This window comes from Mobula hypostoma, chromosome 6 (genome assembly GCF_963921235.1).
Source record: "Mobula hypostoma chromosome 6, sMobHyp1.1, whole genome shotgun sequence".
In the NCBI taxonomy this organism is placed as follows: Eukaryota; Metazoa; Chordata; class Chondrichthyes; order Myliobatiformes; family Myliobatidae; genus Mobula; species Mobula hypostoma.
The window spans coordinates 185,044,660-185,059,528 of NC_086102.1; the positions used below are offsets into that span (position 1 = coordinate 185,044,660).

A 14,869-nucleotide genomic window follows, 5' to 3' on the forward strand; every position below is an offset into this window, starting at 1 on the left:
AAAATTGTTATGGAATCCTATTGAGTGCAATGGTATTCCTGAGACTCCACCTGAGACCTGCGTGACTGACAGTAGTGAAAACAAAAGAAAGCCACTGACATAATGAAGGGAGCCCTGAACATCACCAGACATGGAGGATCTTCATTGATGTTCTAAATGCCAGTGGCATATGGGTGCAATAGGTAAGTAAGGGCTTGAAGAGGTATTTGATCTGAGTTGGTCTTGCGTCCTTTACGTGTTTAATGGGAATAAATTGTATCCTGACGAGTTCTACCTATTATGAGATTTGGCATAGATTCTTTAAACAATAAAGTTGAACATTAGGGCAGTGGTTGGCTGTCCCTAAGTCTACATTAGCTCTCTGAAATATCAAGCCTTAATGAAAAGATGATCATTCACTTGTTTTTTTCCACATCATTTGTTTCTTCAGGACACACATTGATCTCGTTACCAACACTGAGTGCAACAAATTTCACAAGTAAAATAATTGCCCATAAGGAAATTTACCTGCAACAGTGAACAATTACAATCAGAGAATGACGTGGAGTGGAATAACGTACAGTCAGCTGGATTTTGCCCAAAGATTCCTCAGTCTGGGCTGTGCCACTGGAAGAAATTACACATTCTCTTATCTACCTTCTCTGTAAATAGACTTCCAGAGTCGTGAGATCCTATGTCATACTTGAAACGCCATAAAACTCCATATTTACAAAGTATTATTAAAAAGTTATTATACAAATTTTCTCAGATCTTTATTAATACTGATCCTTCTGTAAGTAAAGAAAACAATATTTATGTTAGGAATTACTCTCTACTTTATATTCCCAAATGAGACTTTAATTTTAATCTATATTAAAATTGCGCACCTAAGCAAAAATCATCATTGAAAATTTGGTAGTTGAAAGATCTGTTAACTCAAACACAATTTGTAAAATATCGATTGAGCATTACCCATAATTAATCAGACAGGAAAATTTGCCCCTTGGTTTTGGAGGTCAGGTAGAATTCCTTTCTCTGCCAGAAAATGGTGTATAATATACAGTACGTATACTTGTCAGGGCTTATCAAGGTTGCTCAACATTGTAAGTTCCAGCAAGGTCACCTAGAGATTGATTTGGTGAATATGGAAGTGTCAGATCATTTACTCCCAAAACAATAGAGCACTTCCCGTGTTGGTCTTACCAAAAATCAAAAAATGCTATCCAACTTTAGGAAGATTGACCTGCCAGGTATCCCCAGTTTACCCTTATGCCATGTCCATAAATTACTTAGGCCATATACGTGCCAGTGAGGCTAGAAATAGGGAGATAATGCAGCTAAATACATGGCAAAGGAATTGGTGCAGGAGGGAAGGCTTCATGTTTCTGGACAATTGGGCCTTTTTCCAGGGAAGGTGGGACCTGTTCCGACGGGACGGGTTGCACCTGAACTGAAGGGGGACTAATATCCTTGTGGGAAGGTTTGCTAGTGCTGCTCTGGAGGGAGGGGGGTTTATACTAGATTTTCAGGGGGAGGGGAACCAGAGTGTTAGAGCAGATAGTGAGGTGGAGGAGGATAAAGGTCATGAGAGAACTGCAAGTGTAGTAAGTGGAGTAAAACCAGATCTAACATATAAAGAGGCTTTGAGGAAAGAGAAACAGAATAAAGTGTGTAAAGGTAGTAAGGTAGAAGGGCTAAAGTGTGTGTACTTCAATGCAAGAAGCATCAGGAGCAACGGTGATGAACTGAGAGCTTGGATACATACATGGAATTATGATGTAGTGGCCATAACAGAGACTTGGCTGGCACTAGGGCAGGAATGGATTCTCAATATTCCTGGATTTCAGCGCTTTAAAAGGGATAGAGAGGGGGGAAAGAGGAGGAGGGGTGGCATTGCTGGTCGGGGATACTATTACAGCTACAGAAAGGGTGGGTAATGTAGCTGGATCCTCTTTTGAGTCAGTATGGGTGGAAGTCAGGAACAGGAAGGGAGGAGTTACTCTGTTGGGGGTATTCTATAGGCCCCCTGGTAGCAGCAGGGATATCGAGGAGCAGATTGGGAGGCCGATTTTGGAAAGGTGCAAAAATAACAGGGTTGTTATCATGGGTGACTTTAACTTCCCTAATATTGATTGGCACCTGATTAGTTCCAATGGTTTAGTCGGAGCAGAGTTTGTTAAGTGTGTCCAGGACAGTATGTTGACAGGCCGATGAGGGGGAATGCCATACTAGATCTAGTATTAGGTAATGAACCAGGTCGGGTCACAGATCTCTCAGTGTGTGAACATCTGGGGGACAGTGACCACCGCTCCCTGGCCTTTAACATTATCATGGAAAAGGATAGAATCAGAGAGGACAGGAAAATTTTTAATTGGAGAAGGGCAAATTATATGGCTATAAGGCTAGAACTTGCGGGTGTGAATTGGTATGATGTTTTTGCAGGGAACTGTACGATGGACATGTCGTCGATGTTTAGGGATGTTAGGGATAAATTTGTCCCGGTGAGGAAGATAAAGAATGGTAGGGTGAAGGAACCATGGGTGACAAGTGAGGTGGAGAATCTAGTCAGGTGGAAGAAGGCAGCATACATGAGGATTAGGAAGCAAGGATCAGATGGGTCTATTGAGGAATATAGGGTAGCAAGAAAGGAGCTTAAGAAGGGGCTGAGGAGAGCAAGAAGTGGGCATGAGAAGGCCTTGGTGAGCAGGGTAAAGGAAAACCCCAAGGCATTCTTCAATTATGGGAAGAACAAAAGGTTGACAGGAGTGAAGATAGGACCGATTAGAGATAAAGGTGGGAAGATGTACCTGGAGGTTGGAAGTGAGCGAGGTCCTCAATGAATACTTCTCTTCGGTATTCACCAATGAGAGGGAACTTGATGACGGTGATCTTTATGTCCTCGTTGTCCACGGGAATGGTACCGGAGGATTAGAAGGTGGCGAATGTTGTCCCATTGTTCAAGAAAGTTAGTAGGGATAGTCCGAGTAATTATAGACCAGTGAGCCTTACGTCAGTGGTGGGAAAGCTGTTGGAAAAGATTCTTGGAGATAGAATCTATGGGCATTTAGAGAATCATGGTCTGATCAGGGACAGTCAGCATGGCTTTGTGAAGGGAAGATTGTGTCTAACAAGCCTGATAGAGTTCTTTGAGGAGGTGACCAGGCATATAGATGAGGGTAGTGCAGTGGATGTGATCTACATGGATTTTAGTAAGGCATTTGACAAGGTGTCACATGGTAGGCTTATTCGGAAAGTCAGAAGTCATGGGATCCAGGGAAGTTAGGACAGGTGGATTCAGAATTGGCTTGCCTGCAGAAAGCAGAGGGTCATGGTGGAGGAGTACATTCAGATTGGAGGCTTGTGACTAGTGGTATCCCACAAGGATCTGTTCTGGGACCTCTACTTTTCGTGATTTTTATTAACGACCTGGATGTGGGGGTAGAAGGGTGGGTTGGCAAGTTTGCAGATGACACAAAGGTTGGTGGTGTTGTGGATAGTGTAGAGGATTGTCAAAGATTGCAGAGAGACATTGATAGGATGCAGGAGTGGGCTGAGAAGTGGCAGATGGAGTTCAACCTGGAGAAGTGTAAGGTGGTACACTTTGGAAGGACAAACTCCAAGGCAGAGTACAAAGTAAATGGCAGGATACTTGGAAGTGTGGGGGAGCAGAGGGATCTGGGGTTATATGTCCACAGATCCCTGAAAGTTGCCTCACAGGTAGATAGGATAGTTAAGAAAGCTTATGGAGTGTTAGCTTTCATAAGTCGAGGGATAGAGTTTAAGAGTCGCGGGGTAATGATGCAGCTCTATAAAACTCTGGTGAGGTCACACTTGGAGTAGTGTGTCCAGTTCTGGTCGCCTCACTATAGGAAGGATGTGGAAGCATTGGAAAGGGTACAGAGGAGATTTATCAGGATGCTGCCTGGTTTAGAGAGTATGCATTATGATCAGTGTTTAAGGGAGCTAGGGCTTTACTCTCTGGAGAGAAGGAGGATGAGAGGGGACATGATAGAGGTATACAAGATATTAAGAGGAATAGATAGAGTGGACAGCCAGCACCTCTTCCCTAGGGCACCACTGCTCAATACAAGAGGACATGGCCTTAAGGTAAGGGGTGGGAAGTTCAAGGGGGATATTAGAGGAACGTTTTTTACTCAGAGAGTGGTTGGTGCGTGGAATGCACTGCCTGAGTCAGTGGTGGAGGCAGATACACTCGTGAAGTTTAAGAGACTACTGGACAGGTATATGGATGAATTTAAGGTGGAGGTTATATGGGAGGCAGGGTTTAAGGGTCAGCACAACATTGTGGGCTGAAGGGCCTGTACGTTGTTCTATGTTCCATGTTGTTCTATATCCTGAACTCAGCAATTCCTATCTCTATATAGTGCTGATGATTTTTAAAAATAGGTTAGAAGTATTTCTAAAACAATACATTTATGATATGTACTAGTTTTTAAAATTAATTATTTTGCAAAATGTGAAGCTTTCACCATAATCCCGTTGTGGGTGAATCAACCAATTCCAAATGTACTTGACTGACACTATTCAGCCGATAACTTCTGGATACTGAGAACTCATGTTGGCTTAGTTTCTTCAAGCAAGTAATGCAGAGGTTGGCATTCTCAACTCAATACTTGTCCAAAAAGTTAAATATAATAATTAGACTTGTAAAAAGGAGTAATAAATAACATTACCAGGTGTAATCATACTACCTTCTCATTTGTTTAAAAAAATGTACTTGCTTATTGGAGAAACATTCAACCCATTGGATTCATGCTATCTTGCAATATTGCAATGTCTTCAATCCCAATTCCCTTTATTTCCTTGTAATCCTGAAATTAATTCTGAATTATCTATCAACTCTCTAATGTTTTCTCCACTTATCAATACTAAGGGATAATTAATAATAATAGTAATGATAATACATTTATAATATTAGCTAATTATCCTAACCTAGTTTGCTGTGGGATGGAGTCTATGTTACAAGTTGTCAAAAAGGCCAACAAGTAATAAGTAATCCTGAGCACATGGTATCTTCTTTGAAGTTCTAAAACTTAGCAATAACAAACTTAGATCATATACATCTGCGAATGGGAGGAAATACCATGGGGCCTGCAATGTTCATCAAGAAAGGAGACACAGCTTACAGTGGTAAACACAGAGGCAGGACTTTCCAGCTAGTTCCCCAGTAGCAGGACAAATGCTGTCAAAATATAGTGTGAATTCTGTCCATCTAAGAGGTACAGTGGACGTAATCTTCACCACATTACAAATACGTGAGAAATGCGGGAGGTACCAAGCAATGTACAAAGTCTTCTCCAATTTCACTAAAGACATTAATCCAGGTGGGACTCTGGAGCAACCTCATCTAATTCAGCTGCCCACAGAAATTCAGCCTTTGCTTCATGACAGCTTGAATACCATGATGTTAACTGGTTAGTCTACATCACACAAATTTTATTAAAGACCACAGTTGTACAATAACCCACTGGTACCACCAATGGTGCCTCTGCAAAACCCTCCAAATTCACTAGGATATGCTGACATTTGTACATTTTTGATTCCAAGGTAACATCCCAACAATCAGACCTTAACTGTCTACCCCAAATAGATTTGTGGATGATGTGTCCCATTCTGAGCTCTTTTATGGAAAGAGAATACAAGGCAATTCGAGGAAAAAATTCAAGGGTGAGGTCTAAGCCTCAGAGAAATATGTCACCTCGCCATCTCCTGAGAATTTCTGGCCCACATCAGCTCAAAATCGAGGAACAATGGCATTGAAAACCAAGACCATGCACTAGCTGCAAACAGAAGTGGTAGTAATAGAAGAAGATCTTCACTTTACAAACTATCCACCCACCCACCTTGTCAAGCATCATCTGTCTCATCTGGAGAGGAATCTGGTTTCCAGCACCTTGCAACCCACAAGTTTTACAGGAAGCAAAATATCTTTAATCCTGATGGAATACATGCTTTGAGAGATAATTAACAAAACAAAAATAAGCCTATTTTTTGTGATTGTTGGTAACCACATTAACAGATTTTAGCCCTGTGGTGTAAGTATTGTTTAATGGCTTTTTCATTCAAGTGGTAATTTGTTGCAGTAACAATTCCAGTTTAGCCAGTTCTAGTTCTGTATTACTAATTAACTAGCTACAAAATGTTTGTAAATGAACTTAATGATTCAAAGTAATTTTAAAAAATAGTAATATATACCATATGCCTTACTTTTGCAGTTGAAGATCCCCATACTGCAGGTTAACACTGGAACTGTCAGATTTAAGTACGGTACTGGACGGCTCTCTTTCTGAGGTCTCCAAGGCGCTGGATTCTGCTGCAGGTGTTTGAAGTTCTGGCAGAACTTCGTCAGTATCATTATTAGACTCTTCGTTACTTTCTATTCTGTCCATCTGGTCACAGGCTACACTATCGTGAACCATCTTTGTAACATTTGGTAAACTTGGTGTTGAAGGAGGAGTGCTGGTTTTGTTTCCAGTTTTCCTTTTCTTCACCGAAATGGGACATTTTCTCAGGGCATTCAGACCAGTGTAGATACTGTTAGGGTCTGGTTCCTCATTGACCAGGACCTGTGTGTATTTTGAACAGAAGAAAGATCAATCTACGTAACAGCACGAGAACATTTAATGCATCTTAGTTTAATATCTATCAGCAAAGAGAGGGAGGGTGTCTAAGGGAGAAAGAAATAACAAGTTAGCAGAAGCTTGATACTCCTGCTGGAAGTGTTTTACACAGGAAGATATGAAGCCATTGCCATGTTCAGTTCTGACCTCTGTGTCGAGTTCCATGTGCTCCCCATGATTATACCGGTTTCCCTGTGTGATCTGGTTTCCCTGTGTGATCTGGTTTCCTCTCACATCCCAGAGATGTGCATGCTCATTGGTTAATTGGCCACTGCAAATTGCCTCTGGTATAGGTGAGTGGGAGAGGTTAATGGGAATATTACAGGGAAAAGTAGCGCAGAACAGGATTGTTCTGTGAGCTGGGATTGACTTAATGAGCTGAAATAGTCTCCTTTCACGTGTGAGATATATTACACAAAAAAAATAAAGAAAATTGCACTTTTAGCAGAAGCAATATATTTCATATCCATGAGTGAATTAGGTGAATTAAGATACAAACTAACTATTGTCATGGTATAAGAATTGATGATTTGAAGGTTAAACTGTCATATCTGCCACACTGTCATCTTTTAGTTGGGTTGTCCTTCACCCAGTTTGATTCCTTCTACACCTGTTTTTGTTTCAGTTAATCAGTTTAATTCATTTAACTCATTATATCATTGATCATTAGCACCTGTTTGTTGCCTAGGACTTTTTGCAGAGTACTATATACTTGAATAACATGCAAAAAGCAGCCAGCTGGGGGAACTCAGTGGGCCAGGCAGCAACTCAGGGAAATGGGCAGTCAATGCTTTGGGTCAAGACTCTTCATCTCTATTGAAAGATAGATGGAAGACAGCCAGTACATCACAAGCAAAGGGAAGAGATGGAGCAAGAGCTGACAAGTGAGATGTCAATCCAGATGAGGAGAGGTGATAGGCAGGTAAACAGCGTCAGAGGCTGAGAGGTGATGGGTGAAGGCTACATAGGGCTGCAGCTGATTGAAAGTGGAGCATGGAATATAATAGCTGGTATGGGCAGATAGGAACAGTAGGACAAAGGGAACTAGTGGAGCAGTGTGTGGGCTATGGGCAGATGGAGATAGTATATGAGGTGACACAGGACCTGGAGATGTGGTGATTGTAGAAGGAATGAAGTTGATTAGGAAAAGGGAGAAAAGTGACAGAAGAGGAACAATTTACCAGAAATTGGAGAATTCAATGTTCATCCTATCTGGTCGTGGACTACCCAGAAGGAGTAAGAGCTGCTGTTCCTTTAGATTCCTTGGAAGTCCTGATGAAGGATCTTGGCCTGAAAACATTGACTGTTATTCACTTTCATAAATGCTGCCTGACCTGCCGAGTTCCTCCAGCATTTTGTGTGTTATTTCACCCTCCCCCCCATTTAACCCTAGCTTAATCACAAGACAATTTACAAAGACCAATTAAACTACCAATTTTTGGACTGTAGGAGGAAACTGGAGTTTTGTGTCCATTCTGCATCTCTCGGTAACATTATTACCAGTAGAGAATTAGAATCAGAATCACCTTTGATATCACTGGCATATGTTGTGAAATTTGTTGTTATGTGGCAGCAGTACATTGCAATACATAATAAAAAAAACTGTAAATACACTGTATATAAAAAGTATTGAGGTAGTGTTCAAGATTTCAATGTCCATTCAGAAATCTGATGGCAGAGGGGAAAAAGCTGATCCTGAATTGTTGAGTGTGTGCCTTCAGGCTCCTGTACCTCCTCCCTGATGGCAGCAATGAGAAGAGGGTATGTCCTGGCTGGTGTGGGACCCTTACTGCTGGATACCTTTTCTTGTTTGTAGGACTACCTGCTGTTTGCTTTATTAAGTAGAAACACTAAAAGCATTACTGACATTATAGAACTTATGTAAAGAAAAACATATCTAAACGAAAAATATATCAGTAGTCTCTTTGATACGGCTGACTTACCCGAAGGATCAGCTTCAATTTTATTAGGCTGCTGGGACCTGAGTGATCAAGTGGAAACCTTTGGTCGAGGGTCATATCAGTTGCTTTCAACAAATGGTAGAAAGGAACAGCCAAGATCCCAAGGGCACATTCTTTGTCTTTGTCTTTAATCTTCTCAAAACAAATTACATAAGTAGTTCACAAAATATACAACATAAAACAAAACAGCTAATTCTTCCATTCCAAAACAATTTGGTATCTAACTACCCAGTATTAACCAATATCAATTAATTCCTGAAAATATGTATATTTTTTATAGTTCATATAATTGAAGTCATTCCCTTAAGAAACATTTGGAGGAAAGATTTTTATTAGAAAACTTCAGGCAACACTGCTGATGGGGTTACTAGTATCAGTCAATGTTTTGGGTCTAGACCCTTCACCTGGACTGGATCTGGAGTGGACCAGTTGGGATGAATGGTCTCTACCCAAAATGTTAACTGTTTCTCTCTATTGTTACTGCCTGACCCATAAAGTTCCTTTGGCATTGTGTGTATTGCTCCAGATACCAGCCTATGCAGTCTTTGTCTCCATACTGGCCACAGTTTTCTTCTAATTGTATGGAAATAACTACATTACCAAAATGGGCATGCTTTCCAATGCTTCCACATCCTTCCTATAGTGAGACGACCAAAACTGGACACAGTGCTCCAAATGTGGCCTAACCAGAGTTTTATAGAGCTGCATCATTACCTCGCGACTCTTAAACTCTATCCCTCGACGTAAGAAAGCTAACACCCCATAAGCTTTCTTATAGACTTCAGGGCAGTTCAGATGATGTGGACACTCTACAGGTCAAATTGGTTGGGAGTTGTCAGGGTGTCTTTGTGGAGTCCCTAGGAGCATCAGCATTAATTCTCATGTAGCAGAGTTCCTGTTCTGGAGCCAAGTTGATGGAGATAACTGAGCAATTAGTTAGAGGACTACAACAACCATTAGTGCCTATTGTGGACACAGTTCTCTTCAACTCCATTCCAAAGCAATCTATCAAGTCCAACCTTGCCACCAACTCTGGTAAAACATTGTAAAGCCATTTGTGAATCAGAATTGAAGCCCCAAGGAGCAGATGGTATTACTGCCGAAGTTTTATATCTTCACACTGAAGGACTTCAGTTACAATTCCACAATCTAATGGTCCACACCTGGTAAGAAATTGATATGTGACTGGGTCTCAGAAATACCATCCTCAAGAAAGGATAAAAAATTGTTTGCTATAAGCACAGTCTACCATGCAGCAAGAGGTAATTACATCCTAAGAATGTAATCCAAGGACGTTTTCAAAACCTCATTGAAATGATGCAACACTCCCATTTTTGTCTGTGAGTCTTTGATCTCTCAAAGAGAAGCATAAGGAGATTGGAAGCATATAGAAGGCCAGCATAATGAGTAGGACCGGCCATCTCCCAAGTCATTCACCTGACCTCCCTGCCAGTAGCAAAATCTGCATGTCTCACATTGTGTTCACCAGCCCTCTCAGAAATGAAGTGAAAGCAAGTCATCCTCAATTTTGTGAGACCGTCTAAGAATAAGGACGATCCAATACAACAAAAAATAGGCAAATCTTCGTGGATCCTTAAGTCCGAAATCAGCAGAACTGATTGGTGAGGCCTATTCCTTGTTACAACCAATGCCACGCAGCTCCCCTACATTCACCAGTAAACCAATGAATTGGACACACACAATTATACAGTATCTTTCCACACACACCAAATCAGTCTGATATACATATTTCAGATTTTTCTGAAGTTGCTTTTACAAACTACAGCATAAATTTTCATTTGGAAAATTAGCCTGAATATAATAGGTTTTTCCTTGTTCATGCTTATTAGAAACAACAGCCTTATGTAACAAAATATACATTACCTCTATATATAGTCCGTCAGAGTGAATATTTTTGATGAAGAAAGTAAATGCTTGTTCCCAGACTGGTGCACTAGTATTGTAGCAAATCTGTAAATTCAAAATTAGTGTTAGTCAGACTATCTCTCAATGGTGAATGTTTATAAATTTAGTTATTTGATTTACTTAAGTGATTGTCAAGAAGTTCAAGTTCCAGATTGTCATTCATTCATACATAAATACCCATGTATAGAGCCAAATGAAACAGTGTTACTCCAGGGCCAAGGGGCAAAACAGTACCAAAGTCACACACAGCACAAAGCACATATAGGTAGCAAGCACATTTAAGATAGCTGTATAACACAGTCACAGAAAAAATGTAGTCCAAGTCTCTGAGTCCATGGATGTTGCAGCAGTCTGCAGTCAAACACTATACAGCTCGTCTTCTCCCAAGCGAACACTGGGGTGGCAGCATTGACTCCAGCATGTATTCTGTGGGACACTGCTTTTGGCACTCTGGTGGATCACCTGACTCTGATGCCCCCCCCCCCCCGGGCCGTGGCAAACAGGCAATGCCACGGCTTGAGGTCTAATCCTCGCTATGACCAAGGCCACGCATGCCACGCAGCTCCCGCGCCATTCACCACTAAACTAATGAACTGGACTTGCAGCATTCCACACTGCCAAAGTCCAACAAGGTATTGCGATCACAAACAAAGTGACTAAGACAACCATTCGCTCTTAGACTGCACACCACCTTTGTGCACCTGTGTCACAGGTAGCATCACCGTCTGCACCAAGTCCAGCTTCTTCTCTATCAATGAGCAACTCGCTGATGGGATATACCCACAGTACCTGAAGTTCTTAATGTCCAGCGGGGTCTTATGATCATAAAAAATACATTAAAAAAGACAATAACACCTTTGGTTGACCCCAAAGCCATTAATTTACGGTTACACACAGTTAAACAACTACAAATTTTTGAAAGGATCTAGCTTTAATAGCTCAAAAGTACATAAATTATCGACAATTTTAACATTTTTTAATCTTTTTTTTCTTTCGTCCTCCAAGAGGACCACAAATTCAGCATGGTTTGGAGGCTTGCATGCACCAATGATCTGGAGTCAGGGGTTTATGCTTTGGTTGTTGGTAGGAGCACCCATGCCAAACAGGTCAAAGAATAGAGGCCAGACTAAGAGTGGTCCACCAATCCTCCACGTCCAGGGGTTCAGCTCAAGGCCAACAACCCTGACTAATAAAACAAAATTGTCGTGGAAGCACCATAGAAGAATCCTCCTACATCTGAGTGCAACAGTATTCCCGAGTCTCCACTTGGGACTTGGATGACTGACAGTAGTGAAAACCAAGAGGAAGCTACTGATACAATGAAGGAAGCCCTGAACACCACCAGAAATGGAGGACCATCATTGCTGTCCTAAATGCCAGTGATGGGCAGCAACGGGCAGTAAGTAAATATTACATAGAAACATAGAAACATAGAAAATAGGTGCAGGAGTAGGCCATTCGGCCCTTCGAGCCTGCACCGCCATTTATTATGATCATGGCTGATCATCCAACTCAGAACCCCGCCCCAGCCTTCCCTCCATACCCCCTGACCCCTGTAGCCACAAGGGCCATATCTAACTCCCTCATAAACATAGCCAATGAACTGGCCTCAACAGTTTGCTGTGGCAGAGAATTCCACAGATTCACCACTCTCTGTGTGAAGAAGTTTTTCCTAATCTCGGTCCTAAAAGGCTTCCCCTCTATCCTCAAACTGTGACCCCTCGTTCTGGACTTCCCCAACATCGGGAACAATCTTCCTGCATCTAGCCTGTCCAATCCCTTTAGGATCTTATACGTTTCAATCAGATCCCCCCTCAATCTTCTAAATTCCAATGAGTACAAGCCCAGTTCATCCAGTCTTTCTTCATATGAAAGTCCTGCCATCCCAGGAATCAATCTGGTGAACCTTCTTTGTACTCCCTCTATGGCAAAGATGTCTTTCCTCAGATTAGGGGACCAAAACTGCACACAATACTCCAGGTGTGGTCTCACCAAGGCCTTGTACAACTGCAGTAGTACCTCCCTGCTCCTGTACTCGAATCCTCTCGCTATAAATGCCAGCATACCATTCGCCTTTTTCACCGCCTGCTGTACCTGCATGCCCACTTTCAATGACTGGTGTATAATGACACCCAGGTCTCGTTGCACCTCCCCTTTTCTTAATCGGCCACCATTCAGATAATAATCTGTTTTCCTATTTTTGCCACCAAAGTGGATAACTTCACATTTATAAATTGCATCTGCCATGAGTTTGCCCACTCACCCAACCTATCCAAGTCACCCTGCATCCTCTTAGCATCCTCCTCACTGCTAACACTGCCGCCCAGCTTCGTGTCATCCGCAAACTTGGAGATGCTGCATTTAATTCCCTCATCCAAGTCATTAATATATATTGTAAACAACTGGGGTCCCAGCACTGAGCCTTGCGGTACCCCACTAGTCACCGCCTGCCATTCTGAAAAGGTCCCGTTTATTCCCACTCTTTGCTTCCTGTCTGCTAACCAATTCTCCACCCACACCAATACCTTACCCCCAATACCGTGTGCTTTAAGTTTGCACACTAATCTCCTGTGTGGGACCTTGTCAAAAGCCTTTTGAAAATCCAAATATACCACATCCACTGGTTCTCCCCTATCCACTCTACTAGTTACATCCTCAAAAATTCTATGAGATTCGTCAGACATGATTTTCCTTATTCTTAGTAAGTCTGCACCACCATTGCAGTTTTTCTCAATTTTTCCCCCCTCCTTTCTCCACCATGCTGATAAACTGCTGTAAGCAACGATTATAATGCTGCTCCTGAGAATTATACAATAAACCTTGCAGCACCACATAATAACCCAACTTTTGGAAGACCTATACAAATCAGCTGTTGGAAAATTGGATAAACCCTCAGATGCAACTTTTAATACATGGCAAGAAGTGTTTGACCAGCAGGCAACACTTACTCTAATTTTTGTTTTACAACCGCGGGGACCAACCAATGCTCTGAGCAGGACATTTTGTACCCAGCCTGTAAACCGTGCAGCACTTTCAATGAAAACTGAAAAATCACACACTTGATTTTATTTATTAATTGAAGGATATGATGAAATACAGTACAGCAAAAGGAAATCTTCCATGTTTAGTCAACTTCCAAACTTAGACGGTGTCAGTATTTAGTGGGCTGGCGTTTGATTAACAATGAGCTACCGACTTCCATTCTGTGTTTATTGTTACAATTTGTAACAGTGTCATAACTTGAAAAACTGCCAATGTAAGCATGTTGAAGCTCTAAAATTTTCAAAGGTTATAGTAGTGTACATTTATTACTTTAGAAAATTTATGGATTATATTCATTAAAACAATTATTATAGAATATTTCACAATTATATTAATCGAGATTTCAAAATTATATTAACATTATATAAGAGAAAATTCCAGCTGCATGGTAACAAAGGCTATGTGCATAGGGGCATTTCAGTTACTGTGCAGCTTTGGGGGAACTGAGCCAGCAGGTCTGCCAGCTTCCAATGGCTGCTTCTGTTTGTATACCGGATTTTTCAGAAAATTCTCAAGTTTGCTACTCGCAGAAATTTATCCCCATCGTTCATCAACCATATCACCCAAGGCAAAATTTTAACCAATAGGTGCATAACAGACTCAATCAAGAAGCTCCTGCCCAACCTTTAGCAGAGTCAACAAATCCCTTAATGGGCCTTTCGGCCACCTCATAACCCATAGATGGAGAAGAAGAGTCATTTTCATCCTAAATTGTCAGCTTAGAAGACTCATTTTCCACAGCAGTCAACACAATTGTATGTGGTACCCAGCAGTACAATGGATTTCATGTTGGTGATCCTCAGAAAAAAATAGTAGCACGTTGTATAAATTCAGGAAGAATAGGAAAGCTGAATCAGTTGTTTTCCTGTTTGAGGCCTAAACTGGGATCTCCCTTTCCAATTGCCATTTAGCTCATTGAGGGTACGGGCTTATTTTCCGCCTCTTTCACAGCCAATTAACAGCAAATCCCTTTTTCACATGGCCCACCATAAACTCAAGAAATTGCATCACATCTTCCACCTGAGCACATTGTAGCCTGCAGAATTTCATACAGAATAACACTTGTGGGAAACCTGCTCCTCTCCCAGTGTCCCCCAGTTTCTCCTCACAGAGGTGGCAATACATTTCTGTTTAATTTTTTTTCTAATTCCTCTTTTGATTCCAACTACTGGCTGCAGTTAGAATCTTAATCTTGTTATCTCATGTTCTCATTATTCATTGCTATTTATTAATATTTGAATTTGCACAATTTGTTGTCTTCTGAGCTCTGGCTGATTTTTCATTGATCCTGTTTTAATTATTATTCTATAGATTTACTGA

General features: G+C 41.3%; 1 protein-coding gene across 2 annotated transcripts in view; it reads right to left on the minus strand.

The window, feature by feature from the left end:
* The window catches only part of LOC134348681 (extended synaptotagmin-3-like), a 118,138-nt gene that overhangs the window by 8,528 nt on the left and 94,741 nt on the right, over nucleotides 1–14,869 (minus strand). For both annotated transcript variants that reach the window (XM_063052457.1, XM_063052458.1), the window contains exons 16-19: nucleotides 10,466–10,552; nucleotides 8,564–8,713; nucleotides 6,208–6,566; nucleotides 508–606 (exon numbers count right to left, since the gene is read on the minus strand). In XM_063052457.1, coding sequence (XP_062908527.1) covers nucleotides 508–606; nucleotides 6,208–6,566; nucleotides 8,564–8,713; nucleotides 10,466–10,552 — 695 coding nt within the window. The remainder of the gene's footprint in view (nucleotides 1–507; nucleotides 607–6,207; nucleotides 6,567–8,563; nucleotides 8,714–10,465; nucleotides 10,553–14,869) is intronic.